Genomic DNA, 27,781 nt, shown 5'->3' with positions numbered 1-27,781 from the left:
CGAGTTGACCATTTAACATTTTGTAATTGTTGATCTTGGACAGAGGACGGCTTCATGCGTGTGTTGTTTACTTTATTGTCTACATTAATAGTGTGTTTGGAATTAAACATCTCCACTGCTTTGCTGACTTTGTACTCGTTGTAACTCGCAGAAACAGCTCGACTGCATTGTCTGTCTAAACGAAGAAGTCCGGTCTGATTTTCGCAGTTTTCTTTGTATTCCTCGAAGGCATTGTTGAAAACTTCCTTTCGCTGTTGTTGTAGGTACTCTAGTTTTTGACCAATGGAAATAGCACAACGCCACCGCGGAAACGTAAATATTATACTGTTTTCTCTTCGTTTGTTTTCTGTAGATGTGTCTGCACATGCACAGGAGTAGATTCGCCCAAGTATCTGTTTTAGTGTGAACAGAGATATTTTGAAAAATGCCCAGTGTGGACGCCTGTCGTTTTTACTCGAGACCAGCGTTTTCAAAATTATCCAGTCTAGTATGGATGTAGCCTGAGTCAGAGTAGGAAGGCTTTGGCCCAAACAGGCAGAGTCTAGGTAAGTCCATTCCTTCTTATTCAACTCTAGAGAGAATGGGGTGGGGTATGTCTACAGAGCCAGTGTTCTGTTCTGGGTGTCAGATGTGGGATTTCCAGGAGACTGCCAGCCTCTCTGATGGCCACATCTGCACCAGGTGCATCGAGATGCAGCTCCTGAGAGACCGTGTTAGGGAATTGGAGCTGCAGCTCGATGATCTTCAGCTTGTTAGGGAAAGTGGGGCTGTGGTAGACAGGAGCTACAGGGAGGTAGCCACCCCAAGGTTACAGAAGACAGATAAATGGGTGACTGTTCGGAGAGGGAAGTGATAGTGGAGAGCACCCCTGTGGCTGTCCCCATCAACAATAAGTACACCATTTTAAATACTGTTTGAGGGGAGGGTGACCCACCTGGGGGAAGCAGCAGAAGTCATGCCCCTGGCACAGAGTCTGGCCCTGTGGCTCAGGAGGGATCTGAAGAGGATGGCATCAGTAAAAGGGGTCTCTATAGTCAGGAGAGACAGATAGGCAACTCTGTGGATACAAAGAAGAAACATGGATGGTAGTTTGCCTGCATCCAAGATGTTTCTAGTAGCATATACAATATCCTGAAAAGGGAAGGTGAGGAGCCAGAGGTCGTGGTACATATTGGTACCAATAACATTGGAAGAAAATGGGAGGAGGTCCTGAGAAAAGAATATAGGGAGTTATGAAGGAAGCTGAGAAGCAGGACCTCAAGGGTAGTAATCTTGGGATTGCTGCTTGTGCCATGCGACAGTGAACATAGGAATAGAATGAGGTGGAGGACAAATGTGTAGCTGGGATTTTCTGCAACAGGTGTGACCTGTACTAAAGGGATGGGTTGCACTTGAATGTGAGGGGGACCAGTATTCTTACGGGCAGATTTACTAGAGCAGCTTGTGCTTGAGCCTACTCGGAGAAAGGCTCTTTTAGATTGGGTGTTGTGTAATAACCCAGATCTTATTAGAAACCTTAATGTAAAGGAACCCTTAGGAGACAGTGATTTTTTTTTTAATGGATCTGAGAGGAAAAGCTTTTCCATACAGAGGGTTCTGTGGAACAAACTACCAGAGGAAGTAGCAGAGGCAGGTATTATTAGAGTATTGAAAATACATTTAGACAGATACATGCAAAGGAAAGATTTAGATGGTTATGTGCCAAATGCAGGCAAATAGGACTAGCTCAGGTATGCAACTTTGTTGGCTAAACTATCTGTTCACGTACTACATAACTCGGACTCTATGACTTAGTAGGTTGAATGGACAGTTTTCATGCTGGATGTTTCAATGATCTAGGACTTCTAACATTTTCCAGCAATGTACTCTTTTTACCTTGTAAAACATTGTGGGTACATTCAGCCACATACCTTGACAGAGGCATAATAGAGTTTTAAAAAACTCTAACCCATTCATTGTGGCATTGTCAAAGGTTTTTTAGATGAAAACGCACAATGTTAGAACAGGTAAAGAAAGAAACAAATTGCTTCTGTAACTTTCTCTTCCCTTCTTCCTAATCAGATCATTAAACATAAGGCAGGGGATCTTATTCTCATGTACTGAATGTCTTACATGTGAGTATACCTAGAGCCGCCTTGCAGTCTTGATGACTACATCAGAAGGAAGTGTTTCTGGTTTGAGCAGCTGGAGCAGTTATGTGCTTCCACAAAGCTGAGAGTTACATACCCCATTTCTAGAGTTGGTCATCTCACAGAGTAAGAAAAGAGAAAGTGGGGAACCAGAAGTAATGGTAGGGAATCATAATTAGGAAAAGCTCAGAATGTATCCTATTCCTGAACCACTTTTCCATGTTGGGGTGATTGTTCCATCAGAACCAAGTTCATGGTACTGTGGGTGATTCAGTCACACAAAAAGGGAAATGCATAACTTCAAGAATAATAGCAGGAAAATTAATAGGGGGAATATATCTGTGCTTCTGTGGCCATGGATGGGAATTCAGGATGACGCATTGCCTCTCCACTGTCAAGGGTAAAGGTTTCATAGAGCAGTTGTTATAGGTACTTTAAGGAGGAAGAATATAAAGTCAAAGCTCATTAGTACCAACAACATTGATGAAAAGAGAAAAGTCATCTTACAACTTGAAATTAGGGAGGTTAGGAGCAGTTTAAAAATCAAAACCTCAAATGTAATAATGTATGGATTACTTGCCAAACCACGTTATTAAGCATAGGAAATGCAGGATAAGTCAGATGAAAGCTTGGCTGAAGAAATGGTATATGAGCTAGGAGGTTAATTTCTGAACTGTATGACTCTATAAATGTAAATTCATTCAGCTTCTTGCACTAAATGCTGCTAACTTCCTGAGTGGTTCCAGCATTTTGTGTTTTTTATTCCAGCATCTTCATTTTCTGCATTGTTTTACTGGCTAAATTGAGATGGGCTGGTAATGACCTGGGGCTTGGTGCTGAAGCTGTTTATGGGGATTTCCATGGGATTGGATGGAGGGCTTTCATGAGGGAAGGTTTTGACATTCAACCACTGCGACATCTGCAGAATCATGATTTATGGAGTCCTGCCACGGTGGCTAGAAGAGGAATTTCAAGGTACGTTGTGAAATAATGCAGTATGAAATAGCCCCTTCGACCCAATTCATCCATGCTAACAAAGATGCCCATTTAAGCTAGTCCCACGTGGTTGTATTTGGTCTGCATCCCTCCAAACCTTTCCAATTCATGTACCTGTCCAAGTGACTTTTAAATGTTACTGTTGTACCTCTACCACATCCTTTGGCAGACCATGCCATATTTTGTTGTTGTTCAGTCATTAAGTCGAGTCCGACTCTGTGACCTCATGGACCATAGGGTCCATAAGGTTTCCAAGGCAAGATAGAGTAGTAGACTGCCAGGCCTTTCTTCCGCCATTTCATATTACCACCCTCTTAAAAGGAGTTTCATCACATGTTAAATCAAATATCCTCCACTATCCTATAGGCCTACATATACTGGAATGTTTGATTTTAGTTTGTTGAACAAGTTAAACATATAAAGGTTAATGGTGGAGTATAGCAACGGGTTCTAGCCATTTAACATTCATAAGTAATGAGGTTCTGGCAAGGATGCAGAAATTATTTACTAATGTAATTCCAAAGATGCAATTTTTGATTCAAATGTTAGACTACAGATAGATGTGTTGTTCTCCTGGAAGCAAAAACATTTGAGAAGATTGATAAGATATTAGGTAGAGGAGTACATAAAGTCATACAACACAGAAACAAGCTCTTCAGATCCTTGCATCAAGGCCAACTATCACGAACCAGCTACACTACGTAACAATAAAAGAAACTGCAGATGCTGGAAATCTAAAATAAAACACAAAATGCTGGAAACACTCAAGTCAGGCCACATCTGTGGGAAGATAAACTATTAACTTTTCAAGTCTAAGACCCTGTTCTAAGGGGTAAATATTTGTTCAGTATTTTCAACATATTCAGCTTTTATTTTACCATCTATGTTAAACCTGTTGTCTCACATCTCCATTGAATGTCTCCCTTCTACGATTCTCCTTTCACCTACTTAGAAGATTACAGAAGAAACAGGAACATGTGTTCCAGGTTAGGATCAAACTCAGCTTGGTGCATCTGTGGGGCAGCAGCACCAACCTCAGTGCCACTGTGCTATCCACATTGTACTTACAATGTTGAGTCCAAATATACAAAACAAGCGTTTTACTATCTGACAAACTTCTTTGAAATTTATTATAATTTTGAATTTTACACCAACATACTTTGAAATTCTGAACCTATCATTCCGTTGATACAATGGCAACAAAGGATAGAGGAGATCGGGATAAAAGGGTATGCTGGAAAGTGTCTGTGAAGCTTAAAATAGGGTAAGAGGAGTGCAAGAGAGTATTAGGAACTCAGGAGAGTACCAGTGAGTGTAAAAGGAGTATGAAAAAACAGTACAGTGAGTTAGGATAATTGTTTCCTTTTGATGAAGATGATGATTTTGCATTGTTATATGGCTATATGGTTATTGTTAGGTATATACCTATTTCTATAGGACGTACATTAATGTTTATTAAATGGATCAGTGAAGTTGGATTTCTTTTCAAAAAGTATTTTCTATCAGGAAATTGGGCTGAATTTGGACTGCAGGTCATAAATTGAGTACCCCATACAAAGGATAAATTGATGCCTTAAAAATGCTTTGGAAGCACCTACTCTACGCAGGCCAAATTTGCACAACCGGTCAGTTGCTGTAACAAACTAGTTTTTAGTAATAGCATATAGAAGATAAACTAAGACTTCTCTTTGAAATCTTATAGGGCCTGCTAAGTGATTAAATGGGGTTTGTTTAATGACTCAGATTCAGGATAAGGTACTAAATTGGATTAGACATTGGCTTTGTTGGAGAAGCCAAAGTGGTGGTAGAGGGTTGCCACTCTGACTGGAGACTGGTATGCCACAGTAGATCGGTGCTGGGTCCTTTGTTGTTTGTCATCTGCATCAATGATTTGGATGACAATGTGGTTAACTGGATTAGCAAATTTTTGAATGACACCAAGACTGGGGGTATAGTGACAGTGAGGAAGGTTATCGTGGCTTGCAGAGGAATCTGCATCAGCTGGAAAAGTGGGCTGAAAAATTGCAGATGGAATTTAATGCAGTCAAGTGCAAGGTTTTGCACTTCGGTACGACCAACCAGAGTAGGTCTTATACAGTGAACGGTAGGGCACTGAGGAGTGTGATCGAACAACACAATCTAGGAATACAGGTCCATAGTTTGTTAAAAGTGATGTCACGGGTAGATAAAATCGTAAAGAAAGGTTTTGGCACATTAACCTTCATAAATTACTGAGTTCAGGAGATGGGATGTTATGTTGAAGTTATATAAGATGTTGGTGAGGCTTAATTTAGAGTATCCTGTGCAGTTTTAGTCACCTACCTACAGGAAAGATGTAAACACTGTTGAAAGAGTACAGAGAAAATTTGAAAGGAAGTTACCGGCTCTAAAGGACCTGAGCTATAAGGAAAGATTGAATAGGTTTGGACTGTATTCCTTAGAACGCAGAAGACTGAGGAAATTTGATAGAGGTATACAAAATTATGTAGTATATAGATAGGGTAAATACAAGCAGGCTTTTTCCATTGAGGTTGGGTGGGACTACAACCAGATGTCATAAGCTAAGGGTGAAAGGTGAAAAGTTTAAGGGGAACATGAGGGGAAACTTCTTCACTTAGAAGGTCATGAGTGTTGAATAAGCTGCCAGCACAAGTGGTGCATGCACAAGTGGTCTATTTCAACATTTAAGAGAAGTTTGGATAGGTACATGGATAGTAGGGATATAGAGGGCTATGATCCTGGTGCAGGTCGATGGGAGTAGGCAGTTTAAATGGTTTTGGCATGGATTAGATGGCCAAAAGGCCTGTTTCTGTGCTGTGCGTCTTTATGATTCTATGTTTTATTTGAAAGACAACATTTCCAACAATACAGTGGACTGTCAAAATCTCATTAGTGTCAGCCTAAATTTTTGGGTGGTTGATGAGAGTCGTTCTATTAAAGGCTGACATTAGTTCAGTAGTAAACTTGACTGGTTCTGATTCCATGGTCCCTTGAAACTTACCAGGTTCACTGGAAATTTGATATTAGTGTATTGTGGGATAGATTAAAAAATAATTTAAACTATTAATTAGGGTAACATCCGAAAGTACATACAATCTGCTTGTCTAGCACCGACAAAGTCTAGAGCTTGCCAGATTAATGGAATTTTACTGTATTATGTGGCAACTGACTCCCAACTTCTCCAAGTTTTTCACCACCTATGAACTGTACTGTGAGGATTAAGACAGAAAATTCAGAACTTCTATAAATGAATACAAGAAATTCAACACCATCTGGAACAAAGCAGGCTCTTGATTGTATATCACAATACTCAATTGCGGGATCACCAGTGCACCACAGATGTAATGCAACATCCACAAGATACATGCCAGCCATTGGTCAATGTGTTTTTGATTGCACTCTACAAACCCAAGCCTTTTTACCAACTAGAAAAACAAGGAGAGCAGGGAGATGGGAACATTGCAATATGAAGTTCACCCTATCAAGTTGCACACCATTCTACAAATATATTTTGCCAATTCTTCGGGAGGATTATGTGAGAAAGTGAGTCCTTTCAACATTTGCATCATCTAAATCACATGGAGCTGTAAGAAAATGTTATCTTGTATTAGATTTCACAAATGGCCCATTTTAATAACCAAAGGCAGTTAGTTCTATGCTAGGATAACATATACTGGACTCTCTCACGGTGGTGTCTGAAAAGAGGATGCTGTGTAAGGTGAATGCCATCTTGGTCAATGTCTCCCATCCACTACATAATGTACTGGGTGGGCACGGGAGTACATTCAGCCAGAGACTCATTCCACCGAGATGTAGCACTGAGTGTCATAGGAAGTCATTCCTGCCTGTGGCCATCAAACTTTACAACTCCTCCCTTGGAGGGTCAGACATCCTGAGCCAATAGGCTGGTCCTGGACTTATTTCATAATTTCCTGGCATAATTTACATATTACTATTTAACTATTTATGGTTCTATTACTATTTATTATTTATGGTGCAACTGTAACGAAAACCAATTTCCCCGGGATCAATGAAGTATGACTATGACTATGACACTCAGGTCTCTCTGCATCTGCACATCTTTTAGTATTGTGTTACTGTTTCCTTACTCTTTACTTACGGTGTAGGAAATGTCAGACCCACTTAGTGCACACTTAACACTTTTGTGCATTAGACCTGGGGTACTAAAATGAATAACCAGGACACATTATCTAATCTTAAGTGGACAGTCTTTTGCCTCAAGCCTGACCAAATCAAGGTAAAATTAGTTATGCTGATAATGACTGAAGAGCCCAAAATTCAGGAAACTATTACTCTATGTGATGTATAACAAATTCAGAAAATTAATTTTCTTGTTTACCATCTGATCAATACTTCAAAACAGCAAACAGGTTTGTTTACAGAATTATTATAAGATATGTGACTTCAATGAATAAAACAAAGCCACACAACAAGTGGAACTTTCCATGGCTTTTCAAAAAAGGCAAATTTTGAAATAGTCTTAATAGTATTTATTCCAAAGAAAAGCAGTTAAGGGTGAAATTTTAAATTGATTGCATGAATGCCTTGAAAATTTTATACAGTTCTACTGAAATCATAGCAAACTCCTTTATGGCTATGTGTGTGCTGCAAGCAAAACATCTATAAAGTTACTTCCATTACAATTTAAATGACCCATTGACATTTTAAAAATATTCTCCTTTAATATTGTAGCTCAAGATATAGGGGACCAATGATACTTGAGTACTAATGAAATTTTCATTATTCAATTTGTTTATGATGACCACCTAGTCAATTGATATTGCTACACTTCTGCAATCATTCTGAAAAACAACATCCTTATTCTTGCATCACTTAGCAAATTCATAAGCAGATTTCTTGTTTTCAGTCACACATTGCTTTTTACATAAAATATTTATGGGATGAAATAACAATTATATGTAGAATTATCAAATAAGTTTTGATTATGTTTGCACATAAGCAGGAAATTTAACAACATAGCTAATCTACAAGAAGTATGATGAAAACATTTTGAAATTTAGGAGATTACTACATAAAAGGTGATTAGGTTGTTCTGCAGAATTTACATTATCCATGCAGAATTTATTAATATGCACCATACCAACATAAAAGCATCGCATTGAGCATTCCAGCGAACAGAACTTCTACCTGTAAAAAGAGAACACAATAGATTGTTGTGAAAGATTCACCAAATATTGTTCTAATTAAATTAAACTTTTTTTAATAAGAGCATTAGAAATAGGTTTAGGTTCTTTGCTCACTGTTTCCTGCTCTGCTTTTCAATAAGATCATGGCTGATTACTTACATTAGTGCCTCTCCTAACCCCACATCTCTTAATTCGCTTAACACGTAAGAATTTACTGAACTGTCTTGAATTACTCTGTGATTGGACACTCTGGGTTAGAGACATTCAAAGATTCACCATCCTCAAGTAAAGAATTTTCTCTGTCCTGAATGGCTATCCCATATATTGAGATTGTAACTCAATTATTTTAGTTGAGTTTAGTTCAAAGCTTAACAATCCCTATACAGTATATTATTTCATGTAACAGTACACTCAAGGCTATTTTATTCCTATCATACTTGACTGTCACATATGTTAAACAGCTAAGTATGTTGTTGCGAACATGTGTCATTTATTACTAGCTCACTTAAGTTCCCTCAGATCTTATTGATAATACCCATGTGATATATTTACTGAGCCACTGCCAAACTATAATTCAATGGTGATCAAATAAATCATTAAGTTCCTAGTCTGATACTATTAAATCGTTGACATTCACTTCTCATTGAATGTACCATGATGACTCTCCCATTGTCAACAAATTTGCATGCTCCCCTTTATCAATATTTTTTCCTTCATTCTTAAAATATTTTCCAGCCTCCTATTATAATTGAGCTGAAAGCGCTTTCAATCCTGCATCAACCTGAAGAACCATTCACAACTAAGTAAGGATTTATATAGGAAATTGGAATACTTCTCCACTTTGCTGGGTTAATGTCTTACCAAGAGGCATTTAAATATTTTTTAAACCAAAAATACTCTGCTGTACCATAATATTAAGCAACGTCAATTTATTAATGTTTAGTATTAAACTGACTTCAATTACAAATAACATTTTCCTTGGAATTCAAGGTATCTTAAGCCATTAATGTGTTAAACAATAAATATTTTTGGTCCCTGCTGCAGTGCATCAAGTCACAGGCTTCTGTTGCAACTCAAGTACTACTGCATATTTTCATGTCTCAAAATGTGCACCATAGAACTCTTGCTGAGCCTCATTTGGACCATAGCACGTAGGTGGGATTGATTATCCATGAAGATCTGAAAAGGGACACTGGCCAGCAGCATCAAGGGAGGCATGCCAGCTGGTTTCACAGGGGAAATTATATTTTGTGTAGTTTATTGTCTTTTTTTTAAACGAAATCCTGAATTCTAGAACTAGTCTGGTATGATGTATTAGTAAGGCATGGTAGATCCAGAAGTGGCAATGTTGAGTGGGGCTTATCAGTGCATGACATGAGAGAGCAATAATTTGGGTAAATCAGCTGAATTCCAGTGTAGTGCTGTTTCTTTGCATGAACTTTAAATATAGCATCTCAGGACTGAATATGTTGGTAAAAATATAATGTTCAGTGATTAACAAAGGCATTGAATTTAGATGCTTTGAAAAATTAGGAAGGTGTTTTTGGATTTTGATATATTATGACACCCCAACGTCATAATGATCCCTAGCTTTTCCTGGGGCTCAGTGGAAATACTGTAAGACAGTTCTGCATCAATGGATACAGGTGATAGATGCTGATCTTTATTTCACCAAAAACAAAAGAAAGACAACAGGATAACTTTGAAAATGTGTGATCTGTGCACCTGCTTGTCTCTGACTTTTATGCCTGCACATCTGATCTCTTTTTTTTTTACATGAAAATGGTTAGTGCAAGTGTGATCCCATCCTTCTGAATGGGGTTACTGTAGGGGTTCCCAACCTGGGGTCCACAGACCCCTAATGTTATTGGTCTATGGCATAAAATGTTCGGAACCCCACCCCACCGAGTTACTGACATATAAAGATTTATATGCAGATAAATAGTTTATTTTTTCTATTAAAACATTATTATATCATTAATTTGCTTTTGAATTGTGAAATTGTAAATAAACTTAAATAGACCATGATTATGCAAGAAGCTTAGATTGTGTAGGAAGATCTCTTTGTTGAAAATACTCTATTAGAACTGGAAAGGAGAGAACACAAGTTAGTTTTAATTCACAGGGAATAAAAGATGAATAGGACAGGCAGTATCTTTGATACCTAATGGAAATTTGAGCAACAGTAATTATGCCACACTAACCAGTTCTGCTACAAGTCATCCAGCTGTGATATTCACTCAACCTATTCTTTACCATTAACATAGACTGATCTGGGGCATATTCTCCACTTTTCATTTTGCACCTTTTCGCAATGTCTGTATCTCACTCCCTAACTGCCCTCATTATGACATTCTATTGAACTGCCGCCACCGCCCCATTAATCAGATTACCTGTACAATCTAGCCCCACAGCAATCCTGAGTTCACTTTCTCAGACATTCCCCTTGACCTATGTCCTTCCCCACCATCTCTGCAACTTGAAACTAACTTGCTTTCTTTCCCAGTCCTGATGGTGTTCAACTTGAAACATTAACTGTTTCTCTTTCTACAGATGATTCCTGATCTGAGTTTAGCATTTTCTGTTTTTATTTCAGATTTAAGCATTTGTTTTCTTTTATTTTCACAGCTTTTTATTGAGTGCTCTCCTCTTCCAATCTACTCATAACAGTTTTCTTTGCTCTGTCATAGCTTACTTCTGACTCGATTTGCGCTTTATACTCAATGACACCCATGTTTGCAAGCAATTTGTGCAGTTTAATCAGTTGTCCAAATCATAAAATCTAGGAAGTCAAACAGCAATCAATAATCACAAATCAGCAAGTGATCCACAAGTAGAGATTGATTCCTTTAACTATGATTGACAAGGGGACCTTTTTTGCTGGGTAGTTGATCTATGTAATAAAATCAGCTCAAGATAGCTGATACTATAGGTAACACCAAATCCGCATATCCTAATTTTTTTTTGCTTTAACTGCTACTTTAAGGGTGTTTTTCTGACAATAATTCAAATATAAAGAGAACAAGAGGACACTTTAATAGATGAGTATGTATTTCCTGCCTGCCATTTTGGGGCTTAGCAGTCAGAGAAAGACTGGATAATGTAAGATATTTGGTGCAATTTTAGATTAATGTCACTCAACAGTTGCAAAACCAAGGAAAATAATTCTGTACTTGATTAATTAAGTGAAGGTCACTTAAGCTGACTAGAATAAATGTGATTGTGAGTAAATTAAATTTTGCTGGTATTTTTCTGGATACAAAGTTGAGAAGAATTTCCCTGGTTATATTTCCTTACCTTGTCTTTCAAATGGACGAATGACACACTTGTAATCAACTCTCAGTCCAGGCTGCATTTGTGCTCCGGGATGATTGAATTCTAGCAAAAGGGCAGTGCCCTCAGTTAAAGGCACAGGTGTTGCTCCACAGAATTTTCCTTGACTAGCTGGAGGTGCTTGAGAAACATCATGAATTTTCAGGTAGGCAAAAGTACAGTTGTCAGATGTCTGGAAGTTGTATGTTGTAATTTCAAAAACTACCTGATGGAAGAGTAGCAATGAAAGTAGAATTTTCAGGATATTTCAAAAATAACTATAAATACAAAATGCTTGGAAGTAATTTAGAGCTTTATTTAGTTAAGCAAGTATAATTCTCTCTGTAGCAACACACAAAGGAGCTGGAGGAACTCAGCGGTTTCTCCCTGTAATTGACATTCACTTTCAGGATTTGTGCCATGTTTTTCCCTTTACTTATCTTTTCCATTAGACATGTCAAGATGACAAAATACCTATTCAAATGATCACTATTGTTGTTATTTGGTAGATGCTAAGAGGTATGGAGAAAAGTCCAATGTGATCAGCTCGTCCAATTTTAACCACATGGAAGACATCTCAAACAACCTCTTACAACCAAGTCCATCTCCTGGCCTTCACATGTGGCTTAGCTACTAAGTTCAGCGGAACTGTTTCTACTGTCAGGAGCAAAGAAGGCTTGTATGGCCAGATTTGGGAACAGCTTCTTTCCAACTGTGATAAGACTGCTGAACGGATCCTGACCCAGATCTGGGCTGTTCCCTCCAAATATCCCGACCTGCCTCTCGGTTTTTTTTGCACTACCTTACTTCCCATTTTCCTATTTTCTATTTATGATTTATAATTTAAATTTTTAATATTTACTAATTTTTACTATTATTACTATTTAATATTTGTAATCCAGGAAGCGGGAAACGCAGAATCAAATATCGCTGTGATGATTGTACGTTCTAGTATCAATTGTCTGGCAACAATAAAGTATAAAGTATAAGGCAGGTTACTGGTGCCTTAAAACCAGTTGCTCTGGGTCAGCCATGACAACTAGACATGACAACCTGCCTCAGAGTACTGAAATGTTATGTTTATCCAGTTACGTTATATGGCTCAGAATGTTGGACAATATCTAGTAACATGAGGAAACGAATTGTAGCAGCTGAAATATGGTTTTTGAGGAGGATGCAAAGAATATCATGGAGGAAACGAATATCTAAAGAGGATGTCATGAACAGAGAAAACACAAAAAGAGAAATAATGTATGAGATCATGAAAAGGCAACGTAACTTCATTGGACATGTGATTAGGAAAGAGGAGTTAGAATGCACGGTAATTATGGGAAAGATTGAAGGGAAGAAAGCAAGACGAAGACAAAGACAAATGATGATGGAGACAGCAGCCAGAGAATTGGAAATGAATAACAATGAATTGATCCACTTGACCTGAAACAGGAGTGTGTGGGCCATGGCAGTCAAAGCTCAAACTGGGCATGGCACCTGATGATGATCTGGTTCAGCCATGGTTAGCAGCTCATCTAGGAATACTTCAATCTCAAACTTTTGCTGCCTTGTGGCTATACCCACTAATGGAGGAGATTTTAGGAGTAAGCCAGGAAAAGTTCAGAGCTGCAGTACACAAATCAACCCTACATTGAGTTCAACACTGACTGACAAACTCCTGCAACATCATTGGTGCCAAACTGTATCAGTCTCTGCCTTTCCTTGGGATTCATCAGCTGCATGGACGGGGGTGCCTGCTGCATACGCAATAGCTTGCTCTCTTTATCATATTGCCCTGGCTTGTATATCAACCGCAGACAGCTAGGACACAAGATCCATGGTCAATCCTGACCAAAAGAGGCCAAGGTAGGTGTATCAGATTACCTAAATATACGTTGGTAGATTAAAGTGCAAAGAGCCTTCATCCTACTTTAGACTCTTGCAGTGCACTGTGTAATATGTTTATCTATCTTGAGATACGGTAATTCAAATTAAGTCTACTATGCCAAGTTGTTAAGAGAATTAATCACATTGATATAAACCAGGAACAATCAGGCATTAAAGGTATTATTCATCAACAGGCATTACAATAATAGAATTGCAGTAATAAGATTTTTTTCAAACAGTGAAACTTCTAATTCCAGCTACAAATCCTTTAATCATGTCTTCTGTCCCTATAGATAAAGTTACCAGCACTAGGTAGACCCCTTTGATTTTCTGTATTTCATTATCAGTAGCAGATTTTCTAAACTACATTACAACATTCTAATGTATTTCATCCATACCTCATGTCCTTTATGTGCCTGAACTAACCAAAAACAGTTTGAGCTTTCGTTTGGATTTATGGAACCACTGTGCTCAAATCTACCAATAATTTTGGTTGGTGATGTAATTAACATTCTCCCACATTTAACTGTAAAATAAAGGGAAAAAATTCTAAAACTATGTGATTTTCAAAATTATAGAAGAACAACATTCAAATTACTATAACAAGATATTACCAAATCGATATTTAGCACTGAATCCCTTAGAGTGTTTGTGATGGCCTGAGGAAAATACAATTAATAATAGATGATGGGTAGAGATCACAGCTGGAGCCATTTTGCCACAAACTGGTCCTTTAAGAACTGGTGAACGAGTGGTAGAGCCATCATAAATTTTTAAATTGTCCCGATAGCAACCTAAAAATGGCTGGATATGAAAGAAGTCAAATTCCAAGACAATCTGCAATGAGAAATAAAAGTTCATATTTAAATCCTGAACTCTATGAAATATAACTCTAAATAATGATTAGTACATTATTAAAATAAAACTTTCATACCACACAAATTTAATGCAGCATCTCTGAAAAGTGGAAGTGTGATTATTTGTTGCTAGCAGATTCTTACAGTTTGGAAGCAACATTTGAAGTCAAATTCTAATCAAAAATTATTTATATTTATTAATCCTAAAGCTGAAATTTGTACTCTTAGAGTTCCAAATTATTGTCCAGTTTGTATTTTGTGGCAGAAACCCAATGAAGTTTTGATACTTCCACTGGAATCTATAACTCAACATGAGAATATAAATGACTACCAAGAAATAGGTTTCAGTAGTAAAGATGGCAGAACAAAATTACAATCTGATAAGACTTTATGGTCAAAAGCATGAATAACTCGAAACAGAAATCAACACCAAATTATGATATTCAATACTACCGACATTATGCATGAGTGAAAATGCCAATTACAATGGAGCAGGGACTGAACCGGGTCCTTGTGATGATTTTCAGCAGGATGGAAAAATTAAACATAAATGCCGCAAGTGTGAATATACTGTATTTATCAAATGATACGACATAAAAGAAGAGTTATCCAATTAGTTTTAATTTCTTGTTCTTTCACCAAGATTTATTATTTGCTTCTTCAGGACTCCTGTCAACTTTAACTTACTTTTGTTATCATTAATCCTGCTCCGTTGTCTGTAGTCTTATTTAACAACATGCCTCTAAAATATGCCTTAACAATGATAAGTAACTGCCAAGTGCACTTACTCAGTTATCTCAAATCCTTGGGCAAAGCTAGTTTTCCCAAGGATTGTATTTCTAGTTTTGTACATGTAAAATGAACTTCTTGTAGCCCTACTCTCCATTCATTAAAACTTATGTGAGGGTGCCAAAATGGTGACCAGGGAAGAAATCAGATGCTGGTAATAACATTCTTTGATCAAAATAACTCTGGGTTGGGTTGGGAGGAAACAGTGTAATAGTATTTTCTTTTTAACAAAGCTGAAACCTGAGCAAGTTTATTGTTATAAAATACATAAACTATGCTATGATTGTGTATCTGTTGTGTCAAGATTGGAAGAGATTCTTCATCCCAATTTACTTCTTTTCCTGTGTTATCTATACTTGTTCCTCAGGGGAAAAAAAACTGCTGAAAAAATAAAGTGGCCACTAAGTGTACGTGACTGATGTTCTCCAAATCTAACTGCCTTGGAAAGGTACTGCTCAGCCGGCTTTTTGAACTGATGCACTCCTCCTAGAAAAGGTACATAACCTAGTTGTTAGGTGAGGGCACCACAGTGGTTTAGAATAGGCCCTTTGACCCGCACTGCTCAGCAACCCCCAAGTTAACCCTAACCTAATCAGGGACAATTTATAACGATCAATTAACCTACCCAGTATATCTTTGGATTGTTGGAGGAAACCCGAGCATCCGGGGAAAACCCATGCAGCATTTCACAGGGAGGAGTACAGACTCCTTACAGAGGACACTGGAATTGAACTCTGAACTCCAATGCCCCAAACTATAATAGACAAATGCTAAACTACTGTGGTGCCCTCACCTCACCTAACAACTCTATGATGCGAAGGACTTGTTCCACACTCTATTGCTAAACTAATAAATAAATGTAAATAGAAGTATTTCAAGCATAATTGGTGGATATAATTTGAACAACCTAGACAATGCTGATAGCTACTGTACACCCAGATAAAGTCAAAGAAAGTGCAAAGAGAAGATTGATCAACTGCAAGAAGACTGTATGTATGGTTGTCACAAAAAAGAAACATAGAAACGTAAACTGAAAGTGGGTAACAAAACAATCAAACACACATGGAAGTTAATTACTTAGGGAGCATGATAAATCTGACAGTAGGGCTAATGTTGAAATTAAGAGGAGGACTGGGATTACTAAATGCACGCTCAAGCTTTTAAGTAAGATACTAAAGAATAATATAATTTCTATAGGTATAAAATGTGTTGTGGTGCTACGTTAATCCACACTAATTTGGAAGTAAATGTTGGACAATATCAAAGCGAAATGAGGGAAAACTCAAAGCTGCAGAAATTGGGTTTTGAGAACAATGATGAAAATATCATGGAAGTTCAGAGTAACAAATGAGGAAGTGTTGCCAAAAGCCATAATAATAAGAGAACTGATGTCATCAGTTAGGACGCAAACAACAGGAATTCTGCAGATGCTGGAAATTCAAGCAACACACATCAAAGTTGCTGGTGAACGCAGCAGGCCAAGCAGCATCTGTAGGAAGAGGTGCAGTCAACGTTTCAGGCCGAGACCCTTCGTCAGGACTAACTGAAGGAAGTCCTGACGAAGGGTCTCGGCCTGAAACGTCGACTGCACCTCTTCCTACAGATGCTGCTTGGCCTGCTGCCTTCACCAGCAACTTTGATGTGTGTTGTTTCATCAATTAGGAAATGGCTGCTGGAATTTCTGGGACATGTACTGAGGAAAGAGAAGCTCAAACTTCTTGCAGTGATGAGAAAAATTGATGGAAGAAACAGTCATGGTTGATAACGCATGACTTCCATGAGTTACATCAAGGGATGGACAGGCAAAAGGTTTGAAGAGTTTATTAGAACTTCTCAGATTACAGACAGATGGAAGACAATGATTGTCCACATCATATGAAACAGCACATAATGATGATGATGTAGTTCACCCAGTTGAGTTTCTGATCATATGACCCCCAGGTTTACAATGAGTGACTTTAAGAGTGACAATACCACTGAATGTCAATGGTACGTCAACATGCATTTTCATGTTGGAGATGCGTATAGGTTGGCACTTCAGTGGCACAGATGTTAATTACCTTATCAGCTAATGCCTGAATATTGTTTAAGTCTTGCTGCACAGGGATAGGCTGCTTCATTTTATGAGGAGTTGTAAATAAAATCAAACATTAAATTCAATGTTAGAACCTCACTCCTGGCCTTACAACAGAAGTAATGTCAATGTTAAAGCATCAAGGATAGCCGAGCCTAGGACAAAGTCCTGAAAAATTCATGCAGTATTGTTCTGAGTCTGTGGCAGAGAACATAACGGGAAGCAGATATTGAGGTGATTTGAGGAAGATTTTTTGTTTATTCATAGGATGGTTGAAATCTGGTAAGCATTGCTAGAAGGGATTGTGGAGGCAGTTGATTTAAGAAATATTAAGAAGAGGCAGAGAAGAGGAGGCAGCTAAGGTAAACTTCTGGTAAGTTTCTTTCTTATTGCAGTCAGAATCAGAATCAGGTTTAATATCACCAGCACATGTTATGAAATTTGTTAACTTTGCAGCAGTATAATGCAATGCATAATATACAGAAAACTGTAAATTACAGTAAGTATATATGTATATTAAACAGTTAAATAGTGCAAAAACAGAAATAAAAAGTAGTGAGGTAGTGTTCATGGTTTCAATGTCCACTTAGAAATCGGATGGCAGAGGGGAAGAAGCTATTCTTGAATCAAACAGACTTCTGTACCTCCTTCCTGATGGTAACAATGAGAAGAGGGCATGTCCTGGTAGTAGGGGTCCTTAATGAGAGATGCATGTTGAGGCATTACACCTCGAAGATGGCTTGAATACTGCGGAGGCTAGTACCAATGATGGAGAAAAGGAAACCTCATCCTTTGAAGAACATCTCAAGAGTTCTGGAATGGGAAGTCCAGGTGCAGGCAAAATAACTGTTTGGCATGGAATAGATGGACCTAAGGGCATGTTTCTGTGCTATAGTACTCTATAAACACCTGAAATGTAATGGCATAGAATATAATGTTCCATGTAATGTGGCTAGCAAAGTGAACTGCCTATTTGAATCATGTGAGCTCCCAGGCATTGATCATAGATTGATAATATGTGTCACTCAGAAAGAACTTTCTACTCTGAGGGAGAGATCAAAATGCGCAGAAGTGTAGTTTATTATTGTTGACCTTTAGGAAAAGCCTGCAATGCTACCAAATGCACACTTATGCTCAGTTTCATGATTAATACTACAAGAAAAGCAAAGCAAGTCCCCTCTCTTTGAGTATAGAGCTGTAATAATCTCCCTAATGCTGCAGTAGGCAGCAAATTGGAATTTATGGCATTGATCAGCTGTTGCCACTCATAATCACCTGGACATAAGAAAATTGTGGGTAGCTGTGACCTTCACCTCTGTAAGCAATGCAGGCTAGACAGAGTGCCTATAAAAATTATTCAACCCCTTGGAAGCTTTTAAGTTTTATTGTTTTACAACACTGAATCACAGTGGATTTAATCTGGCTTTTTTTGACAACGAAAGAGGCTTTCGTTTCAACGTGAACAGATCTCTACGAAGTGATCAAAATAAATTACAAATATAAAACATGAAATAACTGATTGCATAATACTCATCCCCTTCAAGTCAGTATTTAGTAGATGCACCTTTGGCAGCAACTACTGCCTGGAGTCTGTGTGGATAGGGCTCAATCAGCTTTGCATATCTGGATATTAACCGATCTTTCCACATTCTTCTTCACATAACTGCTCAAGCTCTGTCAGATTGCATGGGGATCATGAGTGAACAGCCCCTTTTCAAGTCCAGCCACAAAATCTCAATTGGATTGAGTTCTAAACTCTGACCTGGCCATTCCAGGACAGTAACCTTGTTGCTTTTGAGCCATTCCTGCATAGCTTTGGCTTTATGCTTGGGGTTGTTGTCTTGCTAGAAAACAAGTCGCAGTTCTCTTGCAGACTTCCTCAGGTTCTCCTCCAGGATTTCCCTGTATTTTGCTGCATTCATTTTACTCTCTACCTTCACAAGCCTTCCAGGACCTACTGCTGTGAAGCATCCTCACGGCATGATGCAACCACCATCATGCCTCACGTTAGGTGTGTTTTTGATGATGTGTGGTAACATAGAGTTTAGTTTGAAGGCCAAAAGGCTCAATTTTGGTTTCATCAGACCATAGAACTTTCTTCCAGCTGACTTCAGAGTCTCCTAAATACCTTCCGGCAAACTCTAGCCAAGAATTCATGCGAGTTATTTTCAACCGTGGCATTCTCTAAGCCAGGGGTCCCCAACCATTTTTGCACCACGGACCGGTTTGATATTGACAATATTCTTGTGGACCCAAATAAGGGACAAAAGTAGCAGTCAAATATGAGACACTTGTTTTTACCCCGAGAAAGACTACCATGATCATGAAGCCTTGCGCCGGCACCTGTGTGCGCATGTGTGATGTGCACACATTTGATGTGCTCATGCTCGTATCTGCCGATTTTTTTCCACAAATCGGTTTTGGCTTAATCTTCCCGACAACACTGTACATACATTATTTCTACTTTATATAGGCTGTGTATTTATCATATCATTCCTGCTTTTACTATTTTAGGTTTTATGTGTTTCTGGTATGATTTAGTAGGTTATTTTTTCGGTCTGGGAACGCTCAAAAATTTTTCCTGTATAAATTAATAGTAATTGCTTCTTCGCTTTGCGCCATTTCGGCACAAAAGGTTTCATAGGAACGCTCTACCTTAGTGGGGGAAATAACGGACAAGGGCAGTCCCATATGGGACAGGCCAATTTAGCCCAATATAAAAAGTTAAAGATAGCGCCGGTAACTGGCGACTTTGCGCATGCTCTCCTGAGCAGACTGCTCTCTCCACTATCCTATACCCGAGAAACCCTTCTAAACCTCCAGTTTAGAAAGATAAAAATCAACAACACCCTGGCAAAGCTACTCTAACCCAGCTGGAGACCACCATGCCGGAACTGCTTCTTAAACTCCGGACCACACCTGGACCCGACCAGCGAGGCCCACCACGTTCCCGGAGTCCCACGGTCTGCTACCGTGCCGGAGTGCTTGGAGACATGGCCCATTCCGACCAGCACCTCTCCAGAGCAGGCGACCACACAGAAGTGACAGCGGAGACCTCAAGCTTCCCCGGAGTGACCACCGTAAAGCCCCGCTGGTGGCCATCCACAGTTGCCGGAAGTGAGGCATCCGCCGCCGACCTCAGAAATCGAGCCCGAGGCTCGGCTGGAGCGGAGGCCTCCGCAACCGTGACTCGGTTTACGGACTTGTTTCAGCAAGGAGTCCGGCCATCTGGGATTAAGTGTCGGCTTCGGGGCCCAACCCAATCGACAGCCTGGGCCCCCGGCAGCTGGAAGTGGCAGCGGAGCCTCCTCCAATACTTGGCCCGACCTGCAGCGCATGACGACACGACCGGCCGATCGATTCCTGCGGGATGCGTCCACCAACCTCAAAGAGCTGACAACAACACACTGCATCGATGGAGATCTGGAAAGGTGCACTACTTACCGAGGAAGCATGGGAAAAGAGCTGGGTTGCTGGTCAGATTGAAGCTGAGGGGCTTCAGGGTCCCTATGCCCACCATCCTACTAGCTGATGTGCAAGCCATAGAGAACAAGGTGGATGATCTTAAAGGGAGACTCACCTACTGCAGGGAGATGCAGAACTGCTGTGTATTCTGTTTCACCGAGACCTGGCTCTCCCCTGCCACCCCCGACTGTGCCATCCGACCGGAGGGATTTTCGATCCATCGGATGGACCGCACGGCGTCTTCAGGCAAGACGAGGGGAGGTGGTGTCTGCCTACTGATCAACACTGGGTGGTGCTCGGACACAGTGGCACTGACAAGCTCCTGCAGCCCGGACCTGGAACACCTGTAGGTGAAGTGTCGTCCCTACTATCTGCCACGGGAATTCACCTTGGTCATACTGACAGCGGTCTACATTACCCCCCAGGCGGACGTGGAGTGTGCTCTGAACATACTGTATGCCAACTTCAGTGAACTTGAGACCAGGTATCCAGAGGCTTTGCTCATTACATCCGGGGACTTTAACCAGGCCAACCTCAGAAAGGCACTGCCAAACTTATACCAACATGTCTCCTGCCCCACTAGAGGCCTGAATATACTTGACCACTGCTACACAGCAGTCAAGGATGCCTACCATTCCGTCCCACGACCTCACTTCGGAAAATCGGACCATCAGGCCGTACTCCTCCTCCCGGCTTACAAACAGAAAATGAAGTGGGAGGTCACGGTGTCAAAAGTTGTGTCGCGTTGGACGGAGGAAATGGATGAGGTCCTCCATCACTGCTTTGAATCGGTGGACTGGTTAGTATTCAAGGACTCGGCAGCTAACCTCGATGAGTATGCCTCAGCTGTCACGGACTTTATTTGGAAATGCACGGAGGACTGTGTGTCTCACAAGATGATCTGGGTATTCCCTAACCGGAAACTTTGGATGAATTATGAGGTCAAGTCCCTTTTAAAGGCTAGGGCTGTGGCTTTTAAGTCCGGGGATAACAGTCGCTATACGGAATCCAGGCGTGAACTCCGGAAAGCCATTAAGGGCGCCAAGAGGCAATATCGAGCCAAGTTGGAAGCCCAAGCTAACCAAAGGGATGCCAGTAGACTATGGCAGGGTCTAAATGAGATCACTGGGCGCAAAGAAAAGGCTGGGAATTTCAATAACTGTGGCGCTTCTCTTCCTGACGAACTTAACGTATTCTACGCAAGATTCAAACAGAAGAGGAGCGTCCCGCTCCCTCTGGCTGAACCGGACCTGGTGGCATTGAGATTCATCATCACTGAGGAGGATGTTAGAAGGGCCTTCCTGAAGATGAATCCAAGGAAGGCGACGGGCCCAGATGGCGTCCCAGGACGGGTTCTCCGGGCCTGCGCAAACGAGCTAGCTGGTATGTTTGCTGACATCTTCAACTGCTCCTTGCTTCAGTCTAAGATCCCCTCGTGTTTTAAGAAGGCAACGATAATCCCAGTGCTGAAGAAGAGCAAGGTGGCATGCCTGAATGACTATCGACCTGTGGCTCTGACGTGCTATGAAGTGCTTTGAGAGATTGGTTATGGCACACATCAACCACAGCCTACCGGTCAACCTCAATGCTTTGCAATTCGCCAACCAGAGCAACAGGTCAACGGCAGATGCCATCTCTCTGGCCCTACGTTCCTCCTTACAACACCTGGAGAATAAAGACGCATACGTAAGGCTCCTTTTCATTGACTACAGCTCTGCCTTTAATACCATCATTCCAAATAAACTGATTCCTAAACTCCGGAACCTGGGCTTTAGCACTCAGATCTGCAGCTGGATCTTTAGCTTCCTCACAGACAGGACCCAGGCTGTAAAAATAGGGGACAAGCTCTCCTCTACAATCACTCTGAGCACCAGTGACCCACAAGGCTGTGTACTCAGCCCCTGTGTACTCACTGTACACCCATGATTGTGTAGCCAAGTTTCCATTGAACTCAATATATAAGTTTGCTGATGACACAACAATTGTAGGCCATATCTCAGGTAATGATGGAGTACAGAAAGGAAGTTAAGAACCTGGTGGCATGGTGCGAAGACAATAACCTACCCCTCAACGTCAGCAAGACGAAGGAATTGGTTGTTGACTTCAGAAGGAGTAGCGGACTGCACGACCCAATTTACATCGATGGTGCGCAAGTGGAACAGGTCAAAAGCTTTAAGTTCCTCGGGGTCAATATCACAAGTGACCTGACTTGTTTCATTGCCAAGAAGGCCCACCAGCGCCTTTACTTCCTGAGAAAACTAAAGAAATTTGGCCTGTCCCCTAAAACCCTCACTAATTTTTATAGATGCACCGTAGAAAGCATTCTTCTAGGGTGCATCACAACCTGGTATGGAAGTTGTCCTGTCCAAGACAGAAAGAAGCTGCAGAAGACTGTGAACACGGTGCAGCACATCACACAAACCAATCTTCTGTCCGTGGACTCACTTTACACCGCACGCTGTCAGAGCAGTGCTGCCAGGATATGACCCACCCAGCCAACAGACTTTTCGTCCCTCTTCCCTCCGGCGGAAGGTTCAGGAGCTTGAAGACACGTACGGCCAGATTTGGGAACAGCTTCTTTCCAACTGTGATAAGACTGCTGAACGGATCCTAACCTGGATCTGGGCCGTACCCTCTAAATATCCAGACCTGCCTCTCGGTTTTTTTGCACTACCTTACTTCCCATTTTTCTATTTTCTATTTATGATTTATAATTTAATTTTTTAATATTTACTAATTTTAACTATTTTTAATATTTAATATTTGTAATCCAGGGAGTGTGAAGCGCAGAATCAAATATCACTGTGATGATTGTACGTTCTAGTACCAATTGTTTGGCGACAATAAAGTATAAAAGTATACGGGATGTCCTGGCAAATACGGGACAGAGGCAACCCTATGTTCAAGTTCAACAGAGCATGACAAGGAATGAGGAAAGGTGCAGCTGACTCATATCGTTTCCTCGTGGCCTGGTAGTACGTGCTTTGCGGCCCGGTGGTTGGGGGCCGCTGCTCTAAGCCACTACCCCATAAAACTGCAACTGGCGAAGCATCCAAGCAACAGTTGTTGTATGCGCCTGTCTCCCATCTCAGCCAATGAAGCTTGTAACTCCTCCAGAATTTTCATAGGTCTTTTGGTGGTCTCCCTCACTAGTCCCCTTCTTGCAGTCACTCAGTTTTTGAGGATGGCCTACTCTAGGCAAATTTACAGTCTGCCATATTCTTTCCATTTCTGAATGATTGACGTAACTGTACTCCAAGGGATATTCAGTGATTTGGAAATGTTTTTGTATCCATCTCGACTTGAGCTTTTCAATAACTTTTTCCACAGAATTTCTTAGACCTTTCACATAAAGGTGTATTCTCACTATTTATATTGAAACTCCATGACAACATACAGGTCTCCAAAAACAGATCTCCATTTAACTAATTAAGTGACTTCTAAAACCAGTTGGCTGCACCAATAATGATTTGGCGTCATATTAAATCAATTATTTTGTGCTTTATATTTGTAATTAATTTAGACCACTTTGCAGAGATGTTTTCACTTTGACATGAAAGAGTCATTTTCTGGTTGATTAGCGTCAAAAAAGCCAAATTAAATCCAATGTGATTCTATGTTGTAAAACAATAAAACAAGGAAACTTCCAGGGGGCGGGTGGTGTATCCTTTTTATAGGCACTGTACATGTGGACTATTGTTCCCAGTCACAACTGAAGACAATGCTCTTTGTTTCTGTACTCTGAGTTGCTCTGAATGGGAATACTGCAGTTTGCAAATGTGATGTCTTCTAAACCTGCCTGGGCCCCACCATGTTCATATTGTTAATTTCTATGAATTTAATTTTACTTTTTCTTCAGCATAAGTCATGAAGCTGAACATACATTGCAGTTATCAATAGTACAGGCTTTCCCAAAGCATTAATATACTACGCTTCTGGGTACTTTGGGCTCTCCTTCAGAACATAAATTTATTAGTTTTCTTTAATCCTGAGTAAGTCATTCATTTATTCATTCATTAAGATAGTGCAGAATAGGCCTTTCCGGCCTTTCAAGTCATACCACCCGGCATCTCCAATTTAACCTTGGCCTAATCATGGGGCAATTTACAAATGACAAATTAACCTACCAATTGGTACATTTTTGGACTATGGAAGGAAACCAAACATACAGTCACAGGGAGAACATACAAACTCCTTACAGACACCAGCAGGAATCTTGCTGCACCAATACAAAGTACAAACAATGGGATCATCACAAAAAATACATATTGGTAAAAAGATTTCAGATGGTAATGAAGTTTGTTTGAGAGAAAAATAACAAGTTTTGCTGATTTTCTCAGAATGCATACTTCCATAATGCTAATGTGCCATTTACGACTCCCCGTTAGAATCCAGAGATTTACATGAATTGCAGGGGTATCAGCACTAAACATACAGCTTGTGGTCAAAACAAATATTACTCATAATCAAAGTTATATAACCAGGAAGGTGCTGTATTTAAATGCGTGTAGCATTCAGAATAAGGTGGATAAACTCATGGTGCAATTAAAGATTGCTCGGTATGACATTGAGGGCATCACTGAGACGTAGCTGAAAGGCCATAGATAGGAGCTTAACATCAAAGGATATACTTTGTATCGAAAGGACAGGCAGGAAGTCATAGGTGGTGGTGTGGCTCTGTTGGTAAGAGATGGAATCACATCTTTAGAAAGAGGTGACATAAACTCAGAGAATGTTGAATTTTTGTGAATGGAGTTAAGAAACTGCAAGGGTAAAAAAACCATTATGGGAATCATATAGCGGTGTCCAGATAGTAGCCAAGAGGGAGCAGGAAAAGGCATGTAATAAGGGTAATGACACAATTGTAATGGGGGACTTCAATATGCAAGGGGATTGGGAAAATCAAGTTGGTAGTGTATTGCAAGAGAGGGAATTTGTTGAATGCCTATGCGATGCCTTTCTAGAGCAGCTTGTGCTTGAGCCTACTTGGGGAAAGGCTATTTTAGATTGGGTGTTGTGTAATAACCCAGATTTTATTAGGGAGCTTAATGAAAGGAACCCTTAGGAGGCCAGTGATCATAATATGGTTGAATTCATACTGCAATTTGAAAGCAAGAAGCACAATGGAATAAAGGGAATTACAGATGCATGACAGAGGAGCTTGCCCAGGTGGATTGGAGAATTCTGGCAGGGATGACTGTATAGAATAGTTCACAAGGCGCAGGATAGATATGCCTCACAGAAGTAGTAGGTCTCAAATGGCAGGAGTAGGCAACCGTAGCTGACAAGGGAATTTAAGGACTGCATAAAAGCAAAGGAAGGTACATGGAGCTTAGAAAAATAGAGGGCTATGGGTTACCCTAGGTAGTCTCTAAAGTAAGTACACGTTCGGCACAGCATTGTGGGCTGAAGGGCCTGTATTGAGCTGTAGGTTTTCTGTTTCGATGCAGGGGCATATAAGGTGAGTGGGAAGTTGGATGATTGGGAATTTTTTAAAATCCAACAAAAGGCAACTAAAAAAGCTATCAGAAAAGATGAAATATGAGGGCAAACTAGCCAAGAATATAAAGCAGGATAACAAAAGCTTTTTTTCCCAGTAATATAAAGAGTAAAAGGGAGGTGAGAGTTGATATTGGAAACTGGAAAATGATGCTGGTGAAGTAGAAATGGGGGACTAAGAAATGGCTGATGAACTTAATGGGTATTTTTGCGTCAGTCTTTATTGTGGAAGACACAAGCTGTGTGCCAGAGGTCCATGAGTGTTGGGGAGCAGAAGGCAGGAGTGAGTGCCATTGCTATTACAAAGGAATAAGTGCTGGGCAAAATCAAAGGTCTTAAGGTGGATAAGTCACCTGGACCAAATGGACTACATCCCAGAGTCCTGAGAGAGGATGCTGAAAAGATAACGGATGCATTGGTCATGATCTTGATTCTGGCATGGTCCCAGAGGACTGGAAGATTGCAAATGTCACTCCACTCTTTAAGAAGAGAGGAAGGCAAAAAAAAGAAAACTATAGGCCACCTAGCCTAACCTAAGTGGTTATGAAAGTGTTGGAGTCTATTATTAAAGATGAGGTTTCAGGGTACTTGGAGACTAATGATAAAATATGTCAAAGTCAGCATGGCTTGTGCAAAATCGAGCCTGACAAATCTGTTATTGCTCTGTGAGGAATTAACAAGCAGAGTGGACAAAGGAAAGGCAGAAGATGTCATTTACCTGGATTTTCAGAAGGCATTTGATAAGGTGCCACATGAGGCTGCTTAACAAGATAAAATCCTATAGCAGTACAGTAAAGATATTGGCATGGATAGAGAAATGGCTGACAGCCAGGAGGCAGCGAGTGGGAATAAAGGGGGCTTTTTCTGGTTGGCTGCCAGTGACCACTGGTGTTCCTCATGGGTCAGTATTGGGACCATTACTTTTCATTGTTTGTCAATGATTTGGATAATGAAATTGATGGCTTTGTAGCAAAGTTTGCGAATGATATGAAGGTAGGTGGTGCTGAGGAAGCGACACAATTGCAGCAGGACTTCGACAATTGGAAGAATGGGCAAAAAAGTGGCAAATGGATTACAGTGTTGGGAAATGTATGATAATTCATTTTGGTAAAAAGAACAATAGTGGGGACTATTATCTAAATGGGGAGAAGATTCAAACATTAGAGGTGCAGAGGGACTTAGAAGTCCTTGTACATGACTCTCAGAAGGTTACTTCACAGGTTGAGTCTGTGGTAAAGAATGTAAATGCAATGTTGGTAGTTATTTCAAGGGGAATGGAATATAAAAACAAGGAGGTAATGCTGAGGCTTTACAACACACAAGTCAGGCCGCATTTGGAGTATTGTCAATAATTTTAGACCCCATATCTCAGAAAGGATGTGTTTTCATTGGAGAGAGTCCAGAGGAGGTTCACGAGGATGACTCCGGTAATGAAGTGGTTAACATATGAGAAGCATTTAGCAGCTTTGGGCCCATATTCACTGGAATTTAGAAGAATGCGGGGGGGGGGGGGATCTCATTGAAACCTACCGAATATTGAAAGGACCAGGTAGACAGGACTAGAAAGGATAGAGGATGTGGAGAGGATGTTTCCTATCCAGAGACCTTTTAGAA

At 40.3% G+C, this 27,781-nt stretch overlaps 1 protein-coding gene across 1 annotated transcript in view; it reads right to left on the bottom strand.

The window, feature by feature from the left end:
• Positions 1-948: 948 nt before the first annotated feature.
• The window catches only part of LOC134354321 (astacin-like metalloendopeptidase), a 108,505-nt gene continuing 81,672 nt past the window's right edge, over positions 949-27,781 (bottom strand). The window contains exons 11-15 of the mRNA XM_063063254.1: positions 14,098-14,320; positions 13,882-14,009; positions 11,591-11,831; positions 8,248-8,294; positions 949-1,057 (exon numbers count right to left, since the gene is read on the bottom strand). Coding sequence (XP_062919324.1) covers positions 1,013-1,057; positions 8,248-8,294; positions 11,591-11,831; positions 13,882-14,009; positions 14,098-14,320 — 684 coding nt within the window. The 3' untranslated portion in view covers positions 949-1,012. The remainder of the gene's footprint in view (positions 1,058-8,247; positions 8,295-11,590; positions 11,832-13,881; positions 14,010-14,097; positions 14,321-27,781) is intronic.

This window comes from Mobula hypostoma, chromosome 11, assembly GCF_963921235.1.
Source record: "Mobula hypostoma chromosome 11, sMobHyp1.1, whole genome shotgun sequence".
Taxonomy (NCBI): domain Eukaryota; kingdom Metazoa; phylum Chordata; class Chondrichthyes; order Myliobatiformes; family Myliobatidae; genus Mobula; species Mobula hypostoma.
The sequence above is the reverse complement of the archived record's forward strand: the minus strand, read 5'-3'. Positions and strand labels throughout refer to the sequence as shown.